The sequence below is a fragment of the Branchiostoma belcheri genome, unplaced genomic scaffold (genome assembly GCF_001625305.1).
Source record: "Branchiostoma belcheri isolate BF01 breed outbred unplaced genomic scaffold, Haploidv18h27 scaffold514, whole genome shotgun sequence".
NCBI lineage: Eukaryota > Metazoa > Chordata > Leptocardii > Amphioxiformes > Branchiostomatidae > Branchiostoma > Branchiostoma belcheri.
In genome coordinates this window covers 15,657-38,150 of record NW_017804148.1, presented here as the reverse complement: position 1 = coordinate 38,150, position 22,494 = coordinate 15,657, and the positions used below count along the sequence as shown (strand labels likewise).

Sequence of the window (22,494 nt, the reverse complement as noted above, 5' to 3'; positions counted from 1 at the left end):
TAGTGCCTAAAGCTGTCCTAATATCACTAAAACTTTAGTCTAAAGTCATTACTAACACTACAGGCCATGTCCGTATAAAATTATTTTTCAACATTTTGACCAAATTCAACAGATATTAGAGAAATAAGCTTGATTTTTGATGCAAAACTCTGGTGTGTCTCTCGGTCGGGGCAACGACCTCTCCAAAAATGTAACTTTATACGGCCAAGGAAAGGGGTCAACCCCACCACGTGAAACACCCAAATAAGGCATGAACCGAATGTATCCGGAGAAAAATTGCCACAAAAAAGAGGTATCCATTGGCTCCGATGTTTGCCGAAGATGCAAATGAGGCCTGTTATGTAGCCCCACTGCACTGCATTAATTGGAATAATCCCCGTGACGTTCCCACTGGGAACGATCCTGGCAGGGCTGGGATCTGCCTCGCACATGTGTGGACGAGTCCAACTCAAAACAAGTAGCATGCAGGTTCCATATTGTGTTTTGAGTCCATAGTTACATGAAACTACTTACAGTTTGTAGTTAATTTTCATTTCTTTGTTAGTATTTTGCTACCTTATAGCGACAAACATGTATAGTGTGCACCAATAAGTTGTCTACATAAAAGAAACCCTTTTCTTACGATCAATGTTACTGGCATATTGAACCAAAAATGACAAGCATAATGTGTATGACATGTTTTAATCAGGCAATATATCCAAACAAGAATAATAATAAAATGTTTCTTTACCTGGAGAAAATTTGAAGGTGATTTTCAGTTCAGGAGATTCCAGTCCAAACTGTTTCATCAAATCTGGATGAAACACGTGACTCTGCAACCTGGTCTTCAGACTCTCAATGCCTTCCTCTTCCTGCAAATGATCTGCAGATTCATGGTTGAAGCACCCTACCCACAGTTCAATGCAACCACGCTTTATGTCATAGACCTGGACCCCAATGCTATTTAGATACTTCACAATAGGAGCCATCCTTTCTTTGTTGTTGACAATGTAGTTGCATAGGCGTTCGAATGCTCCCTCTGAGCCTTCTTCACGTTGTAGGGCATAGTCATCTGCCAGCTTCATTTCCTTTGCAGACACCTTGATGATTCCATGGTATGCTGATATGATTAAAAAAAAAAGAAAATAATGCATCATATATTTGTGAACAACCTTAAGCAGAAAGTGAAAGATCCTGGGGGATTCTAATGACCTCAAATTTGTCCAGTTTATTTTTTGAAAGGAATATGTTCTTGAGTTTTCCTCTCATCAACAAACTATGGAAATAATTTTGTCTTTACATATCTGAAAGCCTTGTTCTTAATAATTTACATACGTGTTGCACGTTGAGGGTCAGATGTTGTACTATCCACATTGTACTATCAATATACAACAGCTAGGGATATTCACATCAGTCAAGGATCTCCTTCACTTATCAGCTTAGCATCTCTGGAAAATTCTTTTGATACAATGTATCAATAAAACTACTATAAATGAACCACCGTGAATGTACACATATTTTCTTCCTCGGAATGTTTAAAAGTTCTACAAGATTTCTTTGTCATCAATCTAATTTTAGTTTATGAAGCAAAAGAAAGGTTCCAGACATTTCTGTCTGCATCTGGAGCCTGGCTGGATAAGATGACCTCTTCTCCTCCGGTCTGTGAGGCCTCCCCCAGACCAGTCATCACCCCAGTCAGCAGCTCCTCAGCTGTTGAGGATAGTCCTTCAGCAGATTGAGCTGTTCAGAGATAACAGCAACAACAAATAAATGTTTGTAGAGTTTCATCTTATGAGATAGATATTTTAACATAAGGTTTGTGATACATGTACTTCTTTCTTGTCCAATGCATTTATCAACCTGAAGTCAAACTTATATTTATTTGAGAAATGTGAATATCACACATGTATATGTACTAGCAATAGTATAGCAGTTGTTGTGGTCTTTTTTTGTAAAACCTTGAATAAAAGAAACTTTTCTGTTTTATTACATGTCCTACCTTCAATAACTTTTTTGTTACTTGTTACATGTATTTTAATTATCAAATATATTACCATTTTTATTACTATCATTTTAAGATTGTATCTTCACTGCCAGTCTTGTGAATTTTATCTGTATTGCAGAATGTATAATTACCAGTTGAATCATCCACATCTGCATTGACTGGACTGGAAACTTGCTCTGAAAAAAATTGCATAAATATGAGACATAGGTATGTCATTGTGTGGTTTAAGATGAGCTACTAATCCCGACGGCTTACGGGTTCTGAATCAAGGAGAAAGTTACTAGTATTTGGACTTTTTTAAATTCCTTCATCTCAAATCCAAGTGCTACTAAATCTGGCCACACTTGACAGGTGCCATTAAATTTAAGAGCAGTTGACAAACATTGATTCAAAACTTTATCTCTAAGGAATTTCAGTGTAACATCTATGTAAATCTGTGTATTGGATTTGATTGCTTTTCATTCCAAGCTTTAGTGTAGTATTGCCATCCTTCCATTGATATGATCTATAAACAGACAATATGGTGACTCACGTTTCACACTAATCTCCTCCCTCCGGTCCAGGATGACCTGTAGTTTTTCCCGCCCCATCTCCCCTGGCTTCTTGAGGTTGAAGTCCTCTGGGAGGCCCTCCACTGACACCTCCCCTCTTTTCAGTGCAGCATAGGGAATTCTTGTACTTTTCCCTGAACCCTGTCAACCCTGAAAAAAGTTTTTTCACATACACGTATTAATATAATGGAGAAACCCATAATACTAAAATGGAACAACATCAAATATTTAGCAGACATTATGAAGTAAGCCTGCACAAAATGGAAACAAATTAACAAAGAGCACACAGAAAGAGACGGGAAAAATTTATGACTTCATTGCCACTCTTATTATATTCTAAGTTGTTAGCTCAGCACATTATTGTGACAACATAAATAAATGGTTTTTTATTGTCCAAACAGTACCCGTGCAGTCGCAGCCTTTATGCGGCTGAATTGATGCAGGGTACGAGTATCAAGTAATAATCAATACAAATCACAGCAATCAAACGATACATATGATACACAACAATCAAATAATACACATATTTGTTCCACATTTTTTGTGGAATTGTCGCAAGGGTTGTGCGGCTGCCATTCGGCACCACCAGATGACCTCAAGACGACTTTCCCCAACGGAAGTTAGGTACCCATTCACACCTGGGTGGAGTGGAGAAATTTGTGTAAAGTGCCTTTCCCAAGGGCACAACGTCGGGACACATGTCCATACATGTCCCAGGTACAACTCGGAATCGAACCCGGGTCTCCCCGCTTCATAGTCGAATGCTCTAACCACTACACCACCCGACGAAACTAATGCCACTTGGTACACGGTAAAGCTATTTTAAGCACGGGCTGAGCACTGGTATCAATATTCACTACCTTTGGTTTTATGACATCTTAGTACTGGTGACTTACTTATGGAATAAATATTTTGGGTTTGGTTCTATATGTTAGATAAACTTGACTATCTAACTTATTGGATTATGGAAGGAATAAATGACCATATGTGACGCAGCACGGTGGATGCAGAGGCAGTAGGTTTTTGTGTTTTCAAAACACTGCTCTTTTGTATCTTACACCTTCATTTCTTTGCACACCTTGTATTAATGCTCTGCTTTTTACCCCAAAATAGAGGAATATTAGTAATGCAAGTTTGGCTTAACACATCAGAGTCAGTTGTTAACCAATTTTGTCTGTGACTACCTTGACAGTTATTTTGCTGGCAGGTCCCTGCCACTTGTCTGTTATCTCCCTGTACATGTGGATTGCAGTCACTGCTCAAAGAGTTGCTGGATGCAGGTCCTTCCTCCTGATCCTTAAAACAAAGACACCAAATTGATAACTCACAGATTCTCTCATAGCCAGTCCAACTCAGTGCTAGTTAGAAATGATTCAAATGTTAGTATTTTCAGAATTTTCAAATCAAACTATTTTAAATTTAAGGTTAACAAATGGCAATCTGTGCACTGTCCAAATAAAACAAAATTACTGTAATGAAAATATCATTATTAGAGGGCAGGGAAGTTCCAAAAAGTATACCTCTTAGGTACATACTACTACTGACCTTGTAAGGCTGCACAAAACATACAGGAGGACAGCTGTAACATCGGGCAGTGTATGCCCGGTCTGCAGACTGGTTCTTTTTTTTAGGTCTGCCTCTGGAACTCAAGGTAGTACTTCGACCTAGGCAATGTATTTGAACATAGTCAATATTATACAGGCTTGAGGTACGGATATCAAAAGAGTTTTATTCAAGAATGTTGCCAATACTAATAATTATTCCTTAACAGTGTATAAAGGTTTTTATGGAAGCAGTCACACTACTCCAACTACATGACTCATACACAATGTAACTTTTTAAATACCGGTACACTGTACATGCAAAACATGTATACTTGTTGGCAATTGTATGGTGTGCTACAAAACATAAATAAAATCTTTGAACTGTAGCAAAGCATATGATTTGCATGTTAAAAAAGTTTTGATGCACAGTAACCCCTCTTACCTCTCTGAAAAGTCAAAGCTGAGAGAGACCTCTCAAGCACCCTGCCTTCTGACCTCCCTACAGCCTGTTTGAGACTTGTGTTGTGAGGAGTTGGCCCAGGTCTGTGTGTATCCGTAGGTCTTGAGGCCACATCAGATTCTGTAGCTTCAGGTGGAGGTGGCAGAAAGTTGTTGTAGAGTCCATGTGGCTGCTCATCTCTAAACCTGTACCTCACATCTGGTACTGCAGGGCACAAATTTACAGGAGTCAAAAATTCAACAAAACATACAACATATAACTGAACACCATCCACACACATGCCTGTCCTTAGTGCTGAATGCCATCCACACACGTGCCTGTCCTTGGTGCTGACCACCATCCACACACATACCTATCCTTGGTGCTGACCACCATCCACACACATACCTATCCTTGGTGCTGACCACCATCCACACACATACCTATCCTTGGTGCTGAACACTATCCATACACATGCCTGTCCTTGGTGCTGAACACCATCCACACACATGCCTGTCCTTGGTATTGAATGCCATCCACAAAATATGTAATCCACAGCTTGTACACTCATTTCAACAATGAGTGAGACAAATACGAGACTGATTTTACTTCTTGCGCTTCACGTATGTTTGACATCTCTAGATGTAGGTCAACTGATTGATAACAATTACAAGTAAGCAAATACCTCTTAGCTCCTCTTCTTGAGAAAGGTACAAGTGTGCATCATCTGGGTCTTCAAAGGATGTGAGACGGGGATTTTCTTCCCCCTGAAACAAAATGCATTTCAGAACAATTACATACATGTATTAAGTATCGATGAGTATGCCAAACATTCACTATGATAATAATCCTTGACTTCATAATGTATGATATTAAATGAAAACAGCTCAATTTTCTGGCACAATACCTGGACATGGAGAAGTCCTGGTGGTCCAGAATCAGGTGTGTTGAAAAGCTCTTGGTGGTTTTGTTCTTGTGACTGAAATGAAGCAAAAGGCAGTACATTACATTGTGTGATTATAAATTTCAATGTTAACCATACTCCACAAAGCCAATCAATTCTCTCACTCACTCACTCACTCACTCACTCACTCACTCACTCACTCACTCCTCACCCACCCACTCACTCACTCACTCACTCATCACCAAAAAACAGCTAGTTTAAGTTTACCAGGCTTATACTACTAACTCATAACGCTAAACACTAAACTTGCTTCAAAATATAATTATATTAGAAAATTTTCTTCACCTCTGGCTCTGAAGCAAGCTCATCAGTGGAGGGGGACCTCTGCACTCCTTGCACTGCTCAAAAATCGGAATATCCGGACATTTCCAGGCCTGTACACGTCCCGTGAAACTTGGCGTGTCCGGGTGTGTGCTGGAAATATCGGCCACGGCGTGTGCGGGACTGTGATACATCCGGACACGCCCGGACACCTGGTAAATAGTCGTGTGTACGGGAATATACGGGCCTGCACACGTCACATAATCCAATAATAAAAGCCTGACTATATTTGGCTAACCTCTATTTTCAGTGGCCTTTAGTTTAATTTGCCTGTTTTTACTGTTATATTTAGCTTAATTGCTTAAACGCCACATATTCTTAGTCCTCTTGCTAGATTGTCCATTTGGAGCACTTGTATCTATGTGTATGCACCCATGTGGCTTGTGTTTTTTGGTAGCTGGTTTCACACATGGTGTTCTGATAACCCCCATACATAGCCTTCATATTATTTAGCACAAAGTGGATGCACAAAATTAATTTTGAAAGGTAGTTATCAATGGAAATTACAAATAAGATGTGATAAATTGTGTAAAATCAGTTTAATTTGCTTTTTAAGTATCCCTGTATCCCCCATGTAGAGCCCCAACGAATATTTCTAATTATTTGTAGCATTTTTCAACAATTGTTCATTGATCCCATGCAGCTGCACAAAAAATGTCCATGATTTACCCAGTAAAGAGACGTTGTTACCTAATTTATTATGGTCCAAAACCCGGAAAACCCCCATAAAGACCCTTCGTTCACGGCCCGCGTTATGCGTGTCCCAATTAAACGACACTTGTTTCTGAATCAGCAGATGTTCCTCTTTCCAGCAAGGGTAAAACCGTTTATCAAAATTGCCGCGTGACGGAGAAAAGGCTACTTAAAAATTAATAAAATTTAGAAAGATGAAAATTCTGATTTCATTGGTTCTGGTAACCCCCTGGCATACCCTTTTAACTTCAATGTTGCATCTTCAATTTTTGTTTTGTAAAAGTACAAGACCCATGCTATGTGACAAAAGAAACCCCATGTTCATATCATTACTGGAATTACCGTGGTGTCCATTGTAATTTCAGTAATTTTCAGCCATAAATTGTTAGATTTTTGAGGGTCTCAGAGGGGGGTCCCAGAACTCCATAACGAAAAATAGCTGGAGGGTTTTAACTATATGGCTGTTAATAGTTCCTCATACCTATCTCACATACAAAGTATGAGCCGATTTGGCCGACCCCCATCTTCCGGCCTCTGCCTGGTTTTCTCGTGCAATGACTCTTAAGTCTACAGGCTGATGCTGAAGGTATCTGCAGAAACAGGTTGACGATCTCCTGGACATTCTGAGCTCCATCACCTCGCTGCACTCTTACCGAAATCGAACCTTGTCCAACCTGCCTCTGTAGACGTTCACGCTTTGCCTCAAGAGAGCTGAAAAACAAATGAACAATAAGTATGTTAATTTACTACAACAAAGGACTATACCCTAACCACTTTGAGCGAGAGATTGACTGTTGCAATGAGAAACAGTGACGGTAAACTATATGTCAGATGTTTTGTCCTGTTACATAACTACTAAAGATTTAGTCTAAAAGTTCATTCTGTGCTCAGAACACTTCACTTTCCAGACATTTGACACCTGCACTCGGTTTTTAACTTACAATGAATAAGAAAAGGTGAATACGAGTAACAAAGAAGAATCATTAATATTGGTACTTACAGTGTGACAAGAGTTGGGAAAGAACTCTGCTGCATGTGTGGATTCCTTCAGGGTTTAGGCCAGCACTGCCAGCAGGGACCACTGGAGAAGGAAATATCTCATTTATTGGTTCTTAATCTGACACATTTAACTTACGGACAAAACAGAGAAGCTTTCAGAAAGCCTCTGCCATCCCGTTGTATTTCTATTTTACGTCTTACAAAGAGACAACAACACTGAGTGCAAAATACAGGTTGAAAGAACTGTAAAAGTTACACATTTTAACATAAGAATTATGATGAAGATGATGATTAAAATATCACACAACAAATGTTATCAGAAGAGACTGGCAATAATACAACTAAATAACAGACTGAGGGCGTACACTAAATAGAATGACAAAACCTTTGGTAGACTTCAGAAACTTTTGGAAAAAAATAAAATTACCCACCATGTGCTGCCATGCGCTGGTTGCCACATGCACCACCCTGATTGCTTTCTAGGTCCATGTACTAAATACACAACATGCAAATTCAAGTAAATCATAATTTCAAACTGAAATACTGAAAATAAGAATCAAACATGTCAAAGCAAACAAACTAGACAAGCACTAAAATATTGGCCATAATTAATTGTAATTTGATCATGATGGTACAGAATGTACATGTATTTATTAAATAATAATTAAATACATCATTCTGGTTTTATAATATTTTCTATTATAGATGTTAAATAAGAGAAGTTTATTGCAAAATCGTGCCCGGAGGCTAATTGCAAGTCATAAGCAATATTGAAACAGATTATACAATAATATCTACATGATGAAAAATAGTTGACTAAAACTATAGCAGCTATATCTGAAGGGTTTGACTTCTCTTTTGTAAACCATGGAAGACGTAATGTCCCACCTTTTCCAAAATTTGTGGGTTTTGGGAAGTTAACAGAAGAATATATTTTTTCTTTGTCTCACAGAATGTACAGGATGATAAAATGACTCACAAATTCCAGCTCTGCTCCAGTTGGTGTCAATGTGATTATCCAGGCCCATCGGGTGCCTTCTGTTGCGGCCACAGCCTGGACGGTAGTCCCGGTCCCAATCCTTGCATCACACGGCACAAAAGGCGGGTTGTCGGGATCTGGAGGGCGTCTGGGCACATAGTACCGGAAGGTGAAGCTGGAATCCAGGACGTGCTCAAACACCTGACAGTATGGAAAGTTGGAAATTGATTATTCTTTACCTCTCGAGTGCCTTTTTTTTAAATTGTAAAAATTAAAACTATTTTTTGCTCCAAAAGGTTCAATATACATTGTACATACAAGATATAATGTACATATTGCCAACTTTATCATTGGGTGCACCAGAACCAAATAATCCAAAAAGATTTAACTAAATTTTCATTTAACCTAGAAATCCTTCATCTTTGGAATGGTGCTGACTTTGATTAATAGTATTCTATAAGATTTGATAGTCAAACTCACACTTCTCGGATCAGGCCAGTCCTGGCAGCAACTTCCCAAAGGAACTGCAGTGGATGGCCTTGTTCTGTTACAATCAGCTGTTCAGATGCAGGGCTGAACACATGCACAGCACCTAAAAAATTTGATAAGAGTTGCCAAACAAATTACATAGTGCCTTACCCCTATATATGGCAGTCCTAAAAGATGATCAGCAGTTAACATTTTGTATTACAACTGATAGTACACTATACTTGTTGTTACAATACAATCTCCACAATCATACAGTCTGTTTATTTTAATAGAGTTTACAAGTGTATCTTTCAATTGACAAAATAAAATATATAATGATTATCTGACATCTACAATCCTACACCAATGAACAAGTCACTTCTATCAGACAACAAACCTTCACACTGTACATGTACATTTTAATATAATGCAACTGAGGTTTCTTTTATGAACTTCACTTACACCAGGTCCTACCAAGTATATATTCTACCAATTGAAATTCCATTTTCTAATGTTATTAAATTCAACTTGTCAATGACAGCATTATGATTATGATGAATGCAAGAATTTCCAATTTATCTTCATTATATTATCTAATAGTATTGACTTACCTATTGCCTGTTCTTGGCCTAACTGACCAGCATCTGGTAACATTGGGAACTCTTGATTCTAAAATTTATAAGAAGACAAGTTTCATCATCAGAAATGAAGCATTACACAAAATGCATAAAATTCTTTAGACTTTCTTTAACTCAAAAATCTAGAGGATCAAAATAGATCTAAGAGTACATACCTCAAGCACAATAAGTCCTGGTGGTCCAGAGCATGACAAGTCCTCCATAGCCTGCTGAAAAAGTCAAATAGATGCCATTGAATAAATGACAAATTGAACTAGAAAGTTTTGTTATACAACAAGGATACATTATCATGCACTGTTTAATCTTACAGTCAATGAATCTGAATTTCAGAAGAAGCTTATTTAATATTTCAAAGTACAAAGTATGTTGTACTAGATTTGTAGTTTCAATTCAAGTACTGTCATTGTACATACCTGAATGTCTCGTTCTGGCAAACGCAGAATCTGGCACAAAATCCTCATTGTGGGTTGTACCAGATGACAACGTACAGCGAGTCTTGCAAAGTTGGGCCCCGGGGGTGGAATACTGGCCGGAGCACGAGGCAAACCCGAAGCTGTACGTGATCGAGGAGGAGAGGATGCCACCGATTGCTCCCTCAAGGTCTAAGCCCTCTGTGTCATCTATACTTCCTGCTGTTGCAGCAAGTGACCAGTTATCACTTGACATGGATTCTGTATCTTGGTTGTCTGAAGAGTGGCTGTCGACCGCCTCTTCTTGAAACCACAATGCGGAGGCAGCCGCCTCTGACTGGGTTTCATCCCTCATCTTTTGTTCTTCTTCTTCTTCTGAAGTTGTACGTGATGGAGGAGAGAAGATGATGCCACTGACTGCTCCCTCGAGCTCCAAGTCCTCTTCGGTATTTCTTACTGATGCAGCGAGTGAGCAGCTATCACTGGACAAGGATTCCATGTCCTGGTCATCTGGAGAGTGCACGTGGCTTGTTACTGCATCTTCTTCAAAAAGTAATGCCGCGGCAGCCTCCTCTGACTGGGTTGGCCTTTCTCCTTCACCTTCATCTCTCATCCTTTCTTCTTCTTCTTCTTGACCTTCTGGGGACTCATCTTGCTCATCTTGGACACTGGAAGTTGCATCATCAGTGTATTCACTTGGTGGTTCAAGGCAAGTCTCCTTCGTATCTGTCTTGGGCGTGTCTCTTCGACCTCTCACTTTGTCGTGAGCAGCTTGGATCACTGGATGGATATTTCCTTCGTTGAACTTGTTTAAGTGCTGAGCCATTACGGTAAACCTGGAGAAACCGTAAAATCAGGACTTTTTATTAAACAAGAGTCAAGGAAGGTGGACTTGTTTTAAAAAATTCAGACAGCTGTGAAGCTAGTTAAGATGCATTTGAGTGAGAGGTCAAAGAGAATCAAAATGAAAAAGACATTCAAGAGGTAAATGATATTTAAAGGGAGAATGCACCAACTACGCCTTCCAAGTGATCCACCTTGTAAGCTGGCTCCTCTATTTGAAAGAATCTTATTCCTTCCCACGTTTGAAAACCACCTTGTAAGTTGCATGGCCAAGGGGTTTCATCTGGAAGCTGGAGCTCTTCTTGACGTGTGAGAATCAGCACCCTGGACTGGATCCTCTCTCTCAGCAAGGTCGGAGTCAGGAGGGTTCCATCTTCAAGGTCATCCACGATCAGCAGGACTGGAGTCCCCCGGTTCTGTAGGGCTTGGTCTAGACACTCGTCTACTTTAGTGACGTCTTCTTCGTCTGTCACCTCAGCATTCAGTGCTTCAAGGAGCTTCCTCTTGCTTGCCAGGAGAGTCTGCCTGTTCTGTCCATCCAGGGCCCAAACCACAGCTGTGGGGTGGTGATGAAGGAACTGTTTGGCTATCCACCGTGTGATCTGGGTTTTCCCAGATTTGGGGATGCCAGACACTACGATGTTGGATGGGTTATTTGAAGTCCCAAGAGCCTGCTCCACTTTTGTGGCATCATTTGTCTTTACAAAGTGCTCAACTGGCTCTGGAACATTTGTCACTGGTTTCAAAGTATCACCCACTGATGCCTGATTAAGGAAAGATACGATGTCCTCAAGGCCCTGGGCATGCAACACCCTACAAAGGGCAAGGAAGGCACTTTGTCCTTTAGTGGATAGTACACAAAGAAGACTTTTGGCCTTTTCAAATGGGGTTTTCTCTTCTTGGATGATGTTTGATTCTTCTTCTGTCAGGATATGGGACTTAGTTAGATCATCACAGGCTTTATTTGGGTCCAGGCGTTTGGCTATATACCCTTTGATCTGTGATTGAACATGAGTCCACTTGTCTTCATCTGTTCCTGCAGGGTTTAGAATAAAAATCTCTTCAAAATGTTGTCATTTTAACTACCATCACCAGAAACAAACACAGACGGATAGACAGACAAGCCAAGCCAAAAATGATGCTTGTCTTTTATTGGCTCTATTCACATTCATGTAGACACTGGGGTTTTTAAGAACACGTGACTTATTACTAAAAAGTGATTATGGGGTTTCCAGAATATTTTTTCCAGAAAAGTACCCTATGGCTATGGCCCAGTTCATGACTCAAAATGTGTTTCAGTTTGATTCAAAACAACAAATTATTTGGGAACGCTCCATCTCGGTTCCGTTGCGCTTTATTTTGAGCTACCTCGCGAGGTGGTCTGAAGCACTTTATAATGATTTGCATTCGTCAAATTGTAATCATGAACGCACGGAAGTGAATCATTCTGGGTTGATGTCATACATCCGGGTATGTGGGATCAGCCATATTTCACGGCCTGGGTTTTTGTACCGCGGGAAATTCTACTTGAATCGTACAATCTTGATAACTTTTTATTATCACGTTCTAATTATCGGTGGACAGAGGAAACGGGAGTCCCGATATTGACTTGGGGAAATCAGTAGATCCATAGGAAACTGGATGGCGTGGATTGGAACCTACCCTAGGCGTGCGGGCGAGTGGTAGCCCAACAGGGGCATTGGGGCAGTGGTGGGATAGTGGGAAGGCATTAGTCGGGGACGGCCGACCACATGCCTGCACGTGCGTAAACTCGCTGCCTTACGAGTCAAGTTCCCAGGAAGGGTAAAAAGAACTTGACACTGGTATACATATGAAACACAATTCGAGGTGCGAAACTGTTTGTTTCCAGTGGAGGTTCCAGTTTTGAATCGCAGACGCAAAATGTATTCCATATCAATTCAGTTCATGGCCATATCGAAACACATTTCCAATCATGAACTGATTAACATCGGGCCTATGAGGGTTTTGAGAACAATTTTTACAAAGATGGGGTTTTGGCAACTACATGGGGGTATTGAAAGTTGATACAGGTCCCGCCATATGTGCCCCGCCGCATAGAACTGTGAACAGGCATGTTCTACATGTACATAAACAGTCTTTTAATACCACAAGCATTCTTACTAGTTACTAAGGCAGTTACTAGCACATTAGCACAAGTTACTGTCTAAGCATCAGTCCATCGATCACATTCACCAATGTTTGTTTAATGTTTTAGCAAAATATTATTAATATTCAACTAACATGTACATATTATTGCCTTTCCCATGGTGAAACAATGCCTTTACCTGACACTGCTGGTACCCAATGTTATTTTTGGCCGTATGCCAAAGTTTTATTTGCTTCTGTTTGGTAGCCCAGACAAAGAACAGGTGGCATAGGTGGCTTCCAAGAAGCCACAATCTGTTACGCCCGCAATAGAGTAGCCACATGCCATATTGTTATCCATTGTCCGTCCTTTTATTTCCATCAACATGCACTAACATGTCTTGCAATTAGTCCCTGGGCAAGAACTTGCAATGAACTTTCAATTGATATATTATTTGCATGTACTTTATATTAGGTACACTAAAATACATTTTCCTTACCTTGGTCAGGATCAGCTCCCTCTAGGAGTCGTACGATGTCTTCATACAGGCATGTTCCTTGTCTTTGGACCTCCTTCAGGGACTGTATGAAAGCTTCAAAGGCAGATGACGAACGTCTAGCAAGGATAAACAGCAGCCGTTCGGTCCGTTTTTCATCGGTGGCCTCGTCGTAGATTTTATCCACATCATCGTCAGTCAAAACCCCCTTTTCTTTAAGACTGCCGGTGATGTGGTGTGCACGGATGGTGCACTTAAGCCGACGGTGGTGCTTCCGTAGCTTTTCGTTGTGTGTTTTCTCCATTTTTTTCTGGAATTAAAACACAATTTTTTTTAAATTTGAAGTTTAACTTTACTTTACGTTGAACTGAACTGGCCCTTGACAAAACCAGCCTGTGACACTTTATTTTTCTCAAAGTGACGTGCCAGTATTAGCGCAAATATGTATCTACATATTAGCACTGGCTACCTCCACAGAGATCACAAATAACTGGCCGTAGTACTAGAAACAGCGAGATGCTAGACTGTCCGAGAGCAAGAACGAATAGATATAAGAACTCGCCTATACCGTTCATGGTCCAGCTCCTCAATAACTATGGACTGAACCCTTGACTGTTGTCTTTTTAAATGTAGTACACTGTTTCTGTATCAATTGTTGTCCGGGAAATTTATAATGTATGGAACATGTATTTTTATTGGTTTGTTAATCGTACGCCTATATTGATTGCAAACCTGTAGTTTTTAAATGCCAATGTTTTGTAAATTGGTTTACAATTCAGTTGCTTTTAACTGCGAAGAACCAATAAATCCATCTTGAATCTTGAATTGAATCTAGCATCGTGTACTCACGACATTGATTTTAATTTGTCAACATTTTTAAAAGCTGGCATGGCATGCATGAATCGTTATGGACCAATTCAATGGAAAACACTGAAACAACAAACTTACTTAATGCTCGTTACATGATGACTCTCTACATGAGACTTGACTTAATATCTCTTGAGAAAAAGAAACTTTCCAGGTGTCAGAATCTAAATTAAACACTAAGCACTTAACAATGGCTGCATCCAAGTGTTATTAATGTAAATATACTAGTAGTCATGGGACCTTGCACATGGCAGCCATTTTGGAACAACATCCAACTTCTTGCATTGTTATAAGACTGTAAATTCCAGCCATACATAAATATAAGCTTGTCTCAATCATTTTCAGGACCTTTACTTAATGATAGTTACAATTTAATACAAACTCTTGACCAAAATGAAGAACAAAATACTTTACCGTCAACAGAGTCAGTGACAACTTAAATACACAATGAACAAGGGCGTAATGTTCAGACTCAAACAACATACTGACCTTTAGTTCTGTGATCTGATGTAGTTTTCTCACTAATCCTACAATGGAAACAGAAATATCATTATCAGCAAAGCTGTAAACACCTTCAAAAATAGTTTTTATCGTTAGCAAAACAAGAAAATGGGAAAATTTGCGGAAAAATGTAGAACAAACAGCTCTAGAGTGAGCTACCTGTGTCGTTCTCGGCTGAGACTGCTGACAACCATGTGACCAATCCACGTGACTGTTCACATGACGGGTCACGTAAAATCTCACGGTAACTTGGTCTTGCTTGCGCGGGTATTTTTGAACCAGCTCAGACTTCAAAACATACTACAGTGCAGCATGATTATTTTAAGTGACTTAATCTGCTGTGCCTTTTTGTACGGACACAATAAAAATGAAAGTGAAACTATTACAGTTTTGTTGACATGTTGATCCAGGCAGGTGATACCACTGCCATATAGTGCAAGTCCTTTCTACAAAAATGACCTTTAATTAAGTTAGCTCAAAGAAAAACTGAAGTTTTGACAAACTTGCCTTAAAAACTTGCCTTAAAGACCTTTGCTTTCTTTAAGAAGAGACTGGCTCAGGTGAATTTATTCACCCATCGTGGATCACCTGTCCTGTTATGTCAACAATTACTCCTGACGTCATTTCCTGTGACTGCGCATGACACGTGCCCTGGGGGTGTTGTGAATGGCATTGAAAGCCAGTGAAATACAATACTTTACCTGGTGGAATGTCACCACAGGTGAAACGAGTACTGGTATACATGTCTCCACAGTTAGGATCGCCTTGACTGTATGATTTGTGTAAAGTTGTAAAACAATGTCAAATGTGAATAGACCTAGTTACATGTAGAAATGAGACCCTAGCACCTAGTGTAATACAGGCCTCATTATTAACACAGGGTTCAAATTCCATAGTCCAATTGCAATTGCCACAGGGCCCAGAAAGGGTTGTTTGTTAAAGCCCTCCCACAACCATTAGCATGGTCGCATATGGCGGCACCCATCTCCGTTTCGTAGCCCTTGGGCCACACACAATTGTGCAAACACCACAGCAAGGGGCTAGTCCACTGGTAGTGGTGTGTGTTTAACTCCCATACTCTTTCCCAAATGCTGAGTGCCAAAAAGAGAAAGCCATTTTTAAAGTCTAAAATGGTATGACTTGGCCAGGGATTGAACTCACTACCTACCAAATGTAAGGCAAGCACTCTACCCACTTGGCCATTCTCAGGTGATATAAGTTTGAAGAAAGACCCTTTCTAGCCCCCTTACCAGCTTAAAAACCTGGATCATGTCACTGAGACGTCTTCTAAACTGCAAGAAGGATAGTCATAATTCACTTAATCTATCCTAATATGGCAGGTCTCTTAAAGACTTGATGTGAGTTGTCGCCCATTTTGATATAAGTCCATCCCTTGCTGTGTCTGGCTCTCATACTATATTTTCTAAGTGTGGCCTTAACATAGCTTTGTACAGAGTGGAACTTTCCGTAGGTTGAGGTTATGGAATGGTCTTATCAGTTCTCTAACATCTGGTTGCAGTCACTGCATTTACATGGAAGTTTTAATAATCAGCTTTGTAGTCCACTATATTAAAATATGACACCCGAGTCCTTTTAAAGCCCTCCAGTTTAATTTGGGACTGACCTCCCATATCTCAAAAACCTTTACACTCACACTCATATAGGTTAGTATTGCAACCTAAAAGTAAAAATGATGTAATGTTGGAAATACATTGTATGTAGCAGTCATTGATGACCCCCTGGAATGATGATGAAGATAATCTAAGTATGCAAATTATCCACAATTATGCATATTTATGCATATGTATTGAACTTTGAAGCTGACAACATGTTAAGATGGGAACCACTCTCGCTTCCCTTTTTACTCATTATTGTATTTTACAAACTTAAGATAACATGTCTAATGACACTTCCGTTCAATTACAGCTATAATTACTGAAAAAAAAATTAAACTTAAATATAAATATCATGTTTTTAAATCAGTTACTTAAACTATAGAGCTGTTTTTTGTTACTTATTAGTATAAACACTGGTTTACATCTTTTACATCATATTCAGTTTCTGTTCATCTTCATTTATACATATCATTAAGTCATCTGCAAATAGTTACATCTTGATACTCATTATAGTACTGTAACAGCACATGTGGGCAGTTTATGAATACATTTATGTTCAATGTAACAACACAAGTCTAAGTTTGCTAGGTGCTCATGTTCTGTATAGCACTTAGTAGCTTCAGCATCTGTACCAATTTTTCATCTTAGTACTGTAACATTAGATTTGCTTTACCCAGTTTCACAAACGTTTTATTGCCTAGCTTCACTAGGCCTTTGATATCTAGACTGGTGTATTGATGCCCTTGATAAGAGATGTCTGTTCTTATTGTCTGAATGGAGACAACTCTTCTGTCAACATCCTTATGACTCCCTTTCCAGGATCTGAGGATTCTCTTTTCTGCACACTGGGCACTTATTTTGCTGGACAGGATTAAAAAGAAATTGCACAAAATCAAAATCACATTATTCAGATTCTAACAAGTCATCAAAACAGAGCAGGCTATGATAAAAGTACAAGGCCATTAAATACCGTACAAATATACACAGTATACAGATCCTGGATAGTCCTTACGTGGCCTTCATAAAGAACAGAAGTCAATGACTGCATGTACTTCATGTAAACCCTAACGAATATTAAGCAACTACTCTATACATTTTAGGAATGGATTCTGAAAAAAACTTAAGTAGTTTAATTAATAATCATAGCATATTTTGCAAAATGTTCTGTATACTTACCCACTGTAGCCATCTCTGCAAGCACATCTGATGGAAGCAGTGTTTGCATGAGATTTCCACTAGTAAATCCACTTCTGTATCCAGGCAGATGGTACACAAATATCCTGTAGGTCCAAAAAAATACAACACATCCCAAAAGTTTATAGGAATTCCAAATTGAAAGCACATACTAGTTTGGTTGGTAAGGCCCTGGTGCAAAGAATCTTTATGCACATAAAAAGATATAAATATCTGATTTTAATATTATTACACAATTCTTCAAGTTTTAAAGATCTTTGAAATGAGTTGCCTTATGTATAACCTGTCCAAAATGCATGATTAACAGTTGTTGCAGTTACATAATACTATACTCTTAAATTTCTTGTACACATTGTGCTCATCCTAAAACCAAGTTGACTGTACCCTGAAACACTTTTGAATGACAAATACAGTTCCCACCTTTGTCACCATCATCCCTCACTTTCTCCCCCTCATCCCCTCTACTTCCATGTGTACTTGTGTCCCAGTCCTGTTCCCTCTGCTCCCCTCCACCATTCACTTGCTGATGGATATTAGCCTCCACAGCATACATGTATGTACTCCTTCCTGTCACTTCCTCCTAAAGAGAGCAGTGAAAGGTTTATGTGTATGTTAGGTGACAACCTTAAGATTTCCTTAATCAACACTGATCAAAATGTCTATAATTATTCCTGAGGCTTCTAAGCACATCTGAATTTGTGATACTACTTTGCCTACTACATTGTACATGTACATCATGTGGAGTCATGTACATGTAGCATTGTATTGCTGCTATATGTGGACTGATAAAATATGGTCTACATTATGTGGACAGGTGGTCCCTATTGACTGGATGTTGTGTCAAATTGGGACAAATTAAGGGACCACCAAAAAGTTGACACATTGGCCAGGTGATCCTTATGTACATGTAGACTTAGTGGTGGTCAATTTGCCCATTGCAGACAATTAATATAATTATCTTTTCCGACACAAGTGTATAGACGGGATGTCATCCTTAAATATGCAAATACGACCTTAAATGAGAGGTTCTACCGAAGTGCTATGCACAAAACTTAATGGGTTGTAGCAGGTGCAGTATGTTCTGCCGACATGCTATAAATGGCTATTATTCTCAGCATATCTGCTGACCTCAACAATCCTCCATTGCCATGAGCTGTCTCCCTCATCAGCATGGTACATCTGCAGTATGATGTTCTGGGCTGTGAGAGGGTCCAGCGATGTCCCCAAGGGAATGGGTCTTCCTCCTGGCCATCTGACGGTAAAGCCGTGCATGGGAAATGCAGAAAAGGCCTATTGGGATAGAGAGAAAAAGTCTTGAGTACAACTAAAAAGTGATACGGATCCAGTAACTGTTGTAGCTCACTGAAGACATGAGAGCACTTAATGCACTAGTTTAGGAAAGTCTGTATCATCAATGAGCATAACATGGAGTTCTTACCCTGGCAGCAATGTGCTCTATTAGGTGCTGCTGTACCGCTGTGGGAGCAAAGATTCTTGTCTCATCCAAGACCTGCCCTCCAAAGTCCAGCACTGTGACAGATATTCCTGAAAGTGGGAAACTTGTTAATGAATAATTCTTTGTTTTCAGTCTAACCATGCACTCAATACAGACATGCTTTGACAACTTAACCCTTAAGCTGCCGGTCCCGGGTATATCCGGGTTCACTATACATCCCCTGTGTGCCATGCCCGGGTATATTCGGGATAGGGTATTCCCCGGGATAACTTAGCACAGCTGCATGTTCGCGCCGCCAACAGGAAGTGACTGGCGGCGGTAAGTGAGGGCAGGTCAGAGGTCAAAGTGGGTTGCGTAATCACCGATTACGTCATCCCACAATGCTTTGCGGCCTATAATTGCCAAGATGGCGGCGGCGTCGTCTGCCGAGGCTTTGTTCTTTTGTTTACGTGTTTTGGGCGGTGAATTTGGACTGTTAACACCAAAATGACGACGTTTACCCTCGAAGAACTGTTGTAGGAGGTCGCTACTGTTGATTTAGCCTATGGTTAACGTATATCTGACGCTGATCCCATTGAGAGTAGTGAAAATGAGACGGATCGTGTTAGCAGACGGGAGGAAATGTGCTCACATGGAACCAGATAGCATTAGTGAATGTGACATCGGCCATGGAACTACTAATGGCCGTGGTCGTGCTAGGGGTAGAGGTCGGGGCCGAGGTCGGGGGTGCGGAAGAGGCCAAACAACAAGGGAATGTGGCACAGACAGGCGAGATTGCAGCCGGCCAGCTGATGGGGATTTAAATCCCGGAGCCGCCCATCAAGCTGCAACTGATACAAGATTTGATGGCACAAACTGGCAGAGGGGGGATGGAGACAGCCTGACCAAGTCTCACCATGTTTTCACTGCACAAAGTGAATTTAGTGGCAAGTTTTATTTCTATTTTATAGCAGCTTTTATGTAAAATTTTCCATGGTATAAAGCATAATATTATACTTTTTATTGCTTTTTACCTGTTTATTGCCTTTGTAGTTTATATTGTCAAGTTGAAATATATTCCTAGACATAGTATATACAATAAGCTTTCATATGATATGTAACAAGTATATATACCATCGATTACATAGGTACAGGAAGGAATGTATTATGTTGTATACATTAGTTGGTTCAGCACCAAGGACAATATCCATCATAAACTTACCTGTAATGATACCTGAGTGCTGTATTTTTACTTGTATGTAATTCTAATAGTGTCAGGACATGTCAGGATCTGTTAAGTCAAGGCCCAAGTCATTCTGTGGTTGCTTATCGTTGATTGTATGGAAACAAGGTGGAAATTGTACATTTTATTGCTTTTACCTGTTTATGACCCTTATGGTCTATGTTATCAAGTTGATATACATTCCTGAATCTACTATAAGCTTCCATATAGTATGTAACAACTCTATGTACCATTTTTATAAATGTACAGAAAGAAGTGTAATATGTTGTAATGAATCAGTGTCTTAGCTGAATAGTCAGTTCAGCACCTAGGACAATATCCATCATAAACTTACCTGTAATGATACCTGAGTGCTGTATGATTACGTCTATGTGATTCTCATAGTGTCAGGACATGTCAGGATCTGTTAAGTCAAGGCCCAAGTCATTCTGTGGTTGCTTATTGTTGATTGTATGGAAACAAGGTGGAAATTGTGCATTTTATTGCCTCTTTACCTGTTTATGACCCTTGTAGTCTATGTTATCAAGTTGATATACATTTCTAGTTATAGTATCTACTATATGCTTTCATATGATGTATAACAAGTCTATGTACCATCTTTTATAAGGGTACAGAAAGAAGTGAAATATGTTGTAATGGATCAGTGTTTTAGCTGAATAGTCAGTTCAGCACCTATAACAATATCTGATCATAAACTTACCTGTAGTGACACCTGAGTGCTGTATTTTACGTGTATGTGATTCTCATAGTGTCAGGACATGTCAGGAATGTTATAGGTTTCATACTTATACTTTTTATATAGTTTAGGCATTGTAACACAAAAAAAATATGAAAACAGCTATTTTATTGCATTATTGCCCTTGTAATTCATTACTATTGATGTCAGGCTACATTTGAAATATTTTTCTGTAAAGTACACATTCTTAGCTTTCCAATGATATCTAGCATGATATGGTAAGTTGAGGGGAAAATGACAAAAAGACAGTAATACAAAGGTAGTACCCCCTATTTCAAAAGGGTCTGGAAACCCTGGCACAGAGGGGATGTATTGGTGAGAAACACTGGCAGCTAAAGGGTATGCAATGAAAAAAGGGAGATGGAATTTAATTTACCTCTTTCTGTCTCTCTGTAATGTACAAGTTCTGTCTCCAGGGCACATGTGAAAGGCAACGTTGCTTGTGCATCTGAAAAACAACAGCATTTGTTTTTACTACAGTATAGAATGTGCAAACTGACTTCAGTTCTATCACCAGTAGAAAAAATGTTGGCAGTACATGTACATACATTGTACTTCTGCTACCTGAATGCTCAGGCCTGGTACTGGCCCCTTACTTCTTTAACAGTTCAAGGTTTAACTATTACAGAGTAATTGCTTATTACAGCAGATGAAAGTGGATTGTGTGATGAAAAAGTTACCTTGTCTTGGTGCTGTATGGAGATGATGGGAGGAGTGACCACCAGCCTGTAGATGCATTACAAAACATGCAACATGCCATGAAATCTTGAATGAGACAATGGATGGGAAACCCACAAGACAAAAATGAAAAAGTGTCATTTTTTTAAAGGCCATATACATGTAGGTTGCACATACAGTACCATCCATATAGCACCCTGCATTACATATAATTTGGGGGTATTTCTTGTGCAATGCATCACACCGCAGGGAAATGCAATGAATGCAGAAGTAACTACGCCACCGCAGGGCAAAATAAGTCAAGGGTCTGTGACCTGATTAAGACATCAAATTATTTGAAAATGTTGTGTAAAAAATGCCAGCAGGACAAGGGTTAAGCTTGCAGTGTATAACATACAAAAAACAGTGGTGCACGTCTGAAGAAAAATAGTGACAGTCACATTCTGGACAGACATAAACACTTACAGGTAGTAACTCTTGACCAGTACTTCCGACTGAGTGACCAACTGCAGGCTATGGCTATCTGTCCACCCTCTGGGCCCTCTGTACAGGGATCTGGACATGGGAAAGAAATACATGTACTGGCATGAATATTATCTTAAAGGAATACGTGGCAATTTTTTTCCTCAGCAATCGGTGACTAATTAACCCTACCGTAGGACCGGGGGGGGGGGCTAAAAGTGCCCGCGGCAACTTTGATGTCACCTAGCGTCTGAACGGCTAGCCGTAGAACGACCAAACTTGGTGACTTTTCCTAAAATATTGTTGGCAACAATTCTTTATCATTG

At 39.7% G+C, this 22,494-nt stretch overlaps 4 protein-coding genes across 7 annotated transcripts in view; all 4 read right to left on the bottom strand.

Annotated features, from left to right (window-relative positions):
- Positions 1-683: 683 nt before the first annotated feature.
- LOC109480623 lies at positions 684-6,179 on the bottom strand. Its single transcript, XM_019782853.1, has 11 exons — positions 6,176-6,179; positions 5,768-5,820; positions 5,426-5,497; positions 5,204-5,285; positions 4,522-4,743; positions 4,081-4,199; positions 3,720-3,831; positions 2,517-2,685; positions 2,116-2,160; positions 1,586-1,719; positions 684-1,099 (listed from the first exon to the last, which is right to left on the bottom strand). The coding sequence occupies exons 1-8, from the start codon at positions 6,177-6,179 to the stop codon at positions 2,525-2,527; spliced, it is 825 nt and encodes a 274-aa protein (XP_019638412.1). The 3' UTR covers positions 684-1,099; positions 1,586-1,719; positions 2,116-2,160; positions 2,517-2,524.
- A 1,363-nt stretch (positions 6,180-7,542) lies between these two features.
- On the bottom strand, positions 7,543-10,548 carry LOC109480625. 2 transcript variants are annotated; one of them, XM_019782855.1, is made up of 7 exons: positions 9,994-10,548; positions 9,736-9,789; positions 9,554-9,611; positions 8,955-9,066; positions 8,475-8,675; positions 7,927-7,987; positions 7,543-7,577 (listed from the first exon to the last, which is right to left on the bottom strand). In XM_019782855.1, the coding sequence occupies exons 1-5, from the start codon at positions 10,039-10,041 to the stop codon at positions 8,510-8,512; spliced, it is 438 nt and encodes a 145-aa protein (XP_019638414.1). In that variant the 5' UTR covers positions 10,042-10,548; the 3' UTR covers positions 7,543-7,577; positions 7,927-7,987; positions 8,475-8,509. The 2 variants fall into 2 exon arrangements, with proteins under 2 accessions (XP_019638414.1, XP_019638415.1); XM_019782856.1 differs by having other exon boundaries at positions 9,736-9,786.
- A 172-nt stretch (positions 10,549-10,720) lies between these two features.
- LOC109480624 lies at positions 10,721-15,022 on the bottom strand. Its single transcript, XM_019782854.1, has 5 exons — positions 14,964-15,022; positions 14,793-14,830; positions 13,440-13,746; positions 11,087-11,869; positions 10,721-10,826 (listed from the first exon to the last, which is right to left on the bottom strand). The coding sequence occupies exons 3-5, from the start codon at positions 13,738-13,740 to the stop codon at positions 10,816-10,818; spliced, it is 1,095 nt and encodes a 364-aa protein (XP_019638413.1). The 5' UTR covers positions 13,741-13,746; positions 14,793-14,830; positions 14,964-15,022; the 3' UTR covers positions 10,721-10,815.
- Positions 15,023-16,408: 1,386 nt separating this feature from the next.
- LOC109480629 overlaps positions 16,409-22,494 on the bottom strand; it is a 9,862-nt gene continuing 3,776 nt past the window's right edge. Inside the window, exons 1-6 of one of the 3 annotated variants that reach the window (XM_019782863.1) lie at positions 19,245-19,367; positions 19,053-19,159; positions 18,743-18,904; positions 18,035-18,194; positions 17,597-17,700; positions 16,409-17,281 (exon numbers count right to left, since the gene is read on the bottom strand). In XM_019782863.1, coding sequence (XP_019638422.1) covers positions 17,222-17,281; positions 17,597-17,700; positions 18,035-18,194; positions 18,743-18,904; positions 19,053-19,159; positions 19,245-19,287 — 636 coding nt within the window. In that variant the 5' untranslated portion in view covers positions 19,288-19,367 and the 3' untranslated portion in view covers positions 16,409-17,221. Of the gene's footprint in view, positions 17,282-17,596; positions 17,701-18,034; positions 18,195-18,742; positions 18,905-19,052; positions 19,372-21,404; positions 21,477-21,708; positions 21,755-22,171; positions 22,262-22,494 lie in introns of those variants that run through there. The other 2 variants (XM_019782860.1, XM_019782861.1) reach the window with 2 other exon arrangements.

What these genes read in the sequence shown, in the direction of transcription:
- LOC109480623 (XM_019782853.1), bottom strand. An exon ending in GTTTTGTGCAGCCTTACAAG is followed by an intron (nt 3,832 to 4,080) that starts GTCAGTAGTAGT and finishes CTTTGTTTTAAG; the next exon opens with GATCAGGAGGAAGGACCTGC. An exon ending in CCAGCAAAATAACTGTCAAG is followed by an intron (nt 2,686 to 3,719) that starts GTAGTCACAGAC and finishes AACTTTTTTCAG; the next exon opens with GGTTGACAGGGTTCAGGGAA.
- LOC109480625 (XM_019782855.1), bottom strand. Translation starts at nt 10,041, where the DNA reads ATGAGGATTTTGTGCCAGATTCTGCGTTTGCCAGAACGAGACATTCAG. An exon ending in TGCCAGAACGAGACATTCAG is followed by an intron (nt 9,790 to 9,993) that starts GTATGTACAATG and finishes TGACTTTTTCAG; the next exon opens with CAGGCTATGGAGGACTTGTC. An exon ending in ACTGGCCTGATCCGAGAAGT is followed by an intron (nt 8,676 to 8,954) that starts GTGAGTTTGACT and finishes CCATACTGTCAG; the next exon opens with GTGTTTGAGCACGTCCTGGA.
- LOC109480624 (XM_019782854.1), bottom strand. Translation starts at nt 13,740, where the DNA reads ATGGAGAAAACACACAACGAAAAGCTACGGAAGCACCACCGTCGGCTT. An exon ending in GGGAGCTGATCCTGACCAAG is followed by an intron (nt 11,870 to 13,439) that starts GTAAGGAAAATG and finishes TAAACCCTGCAG; the next exon opens with GAACAGATGAAGACAAGTGG.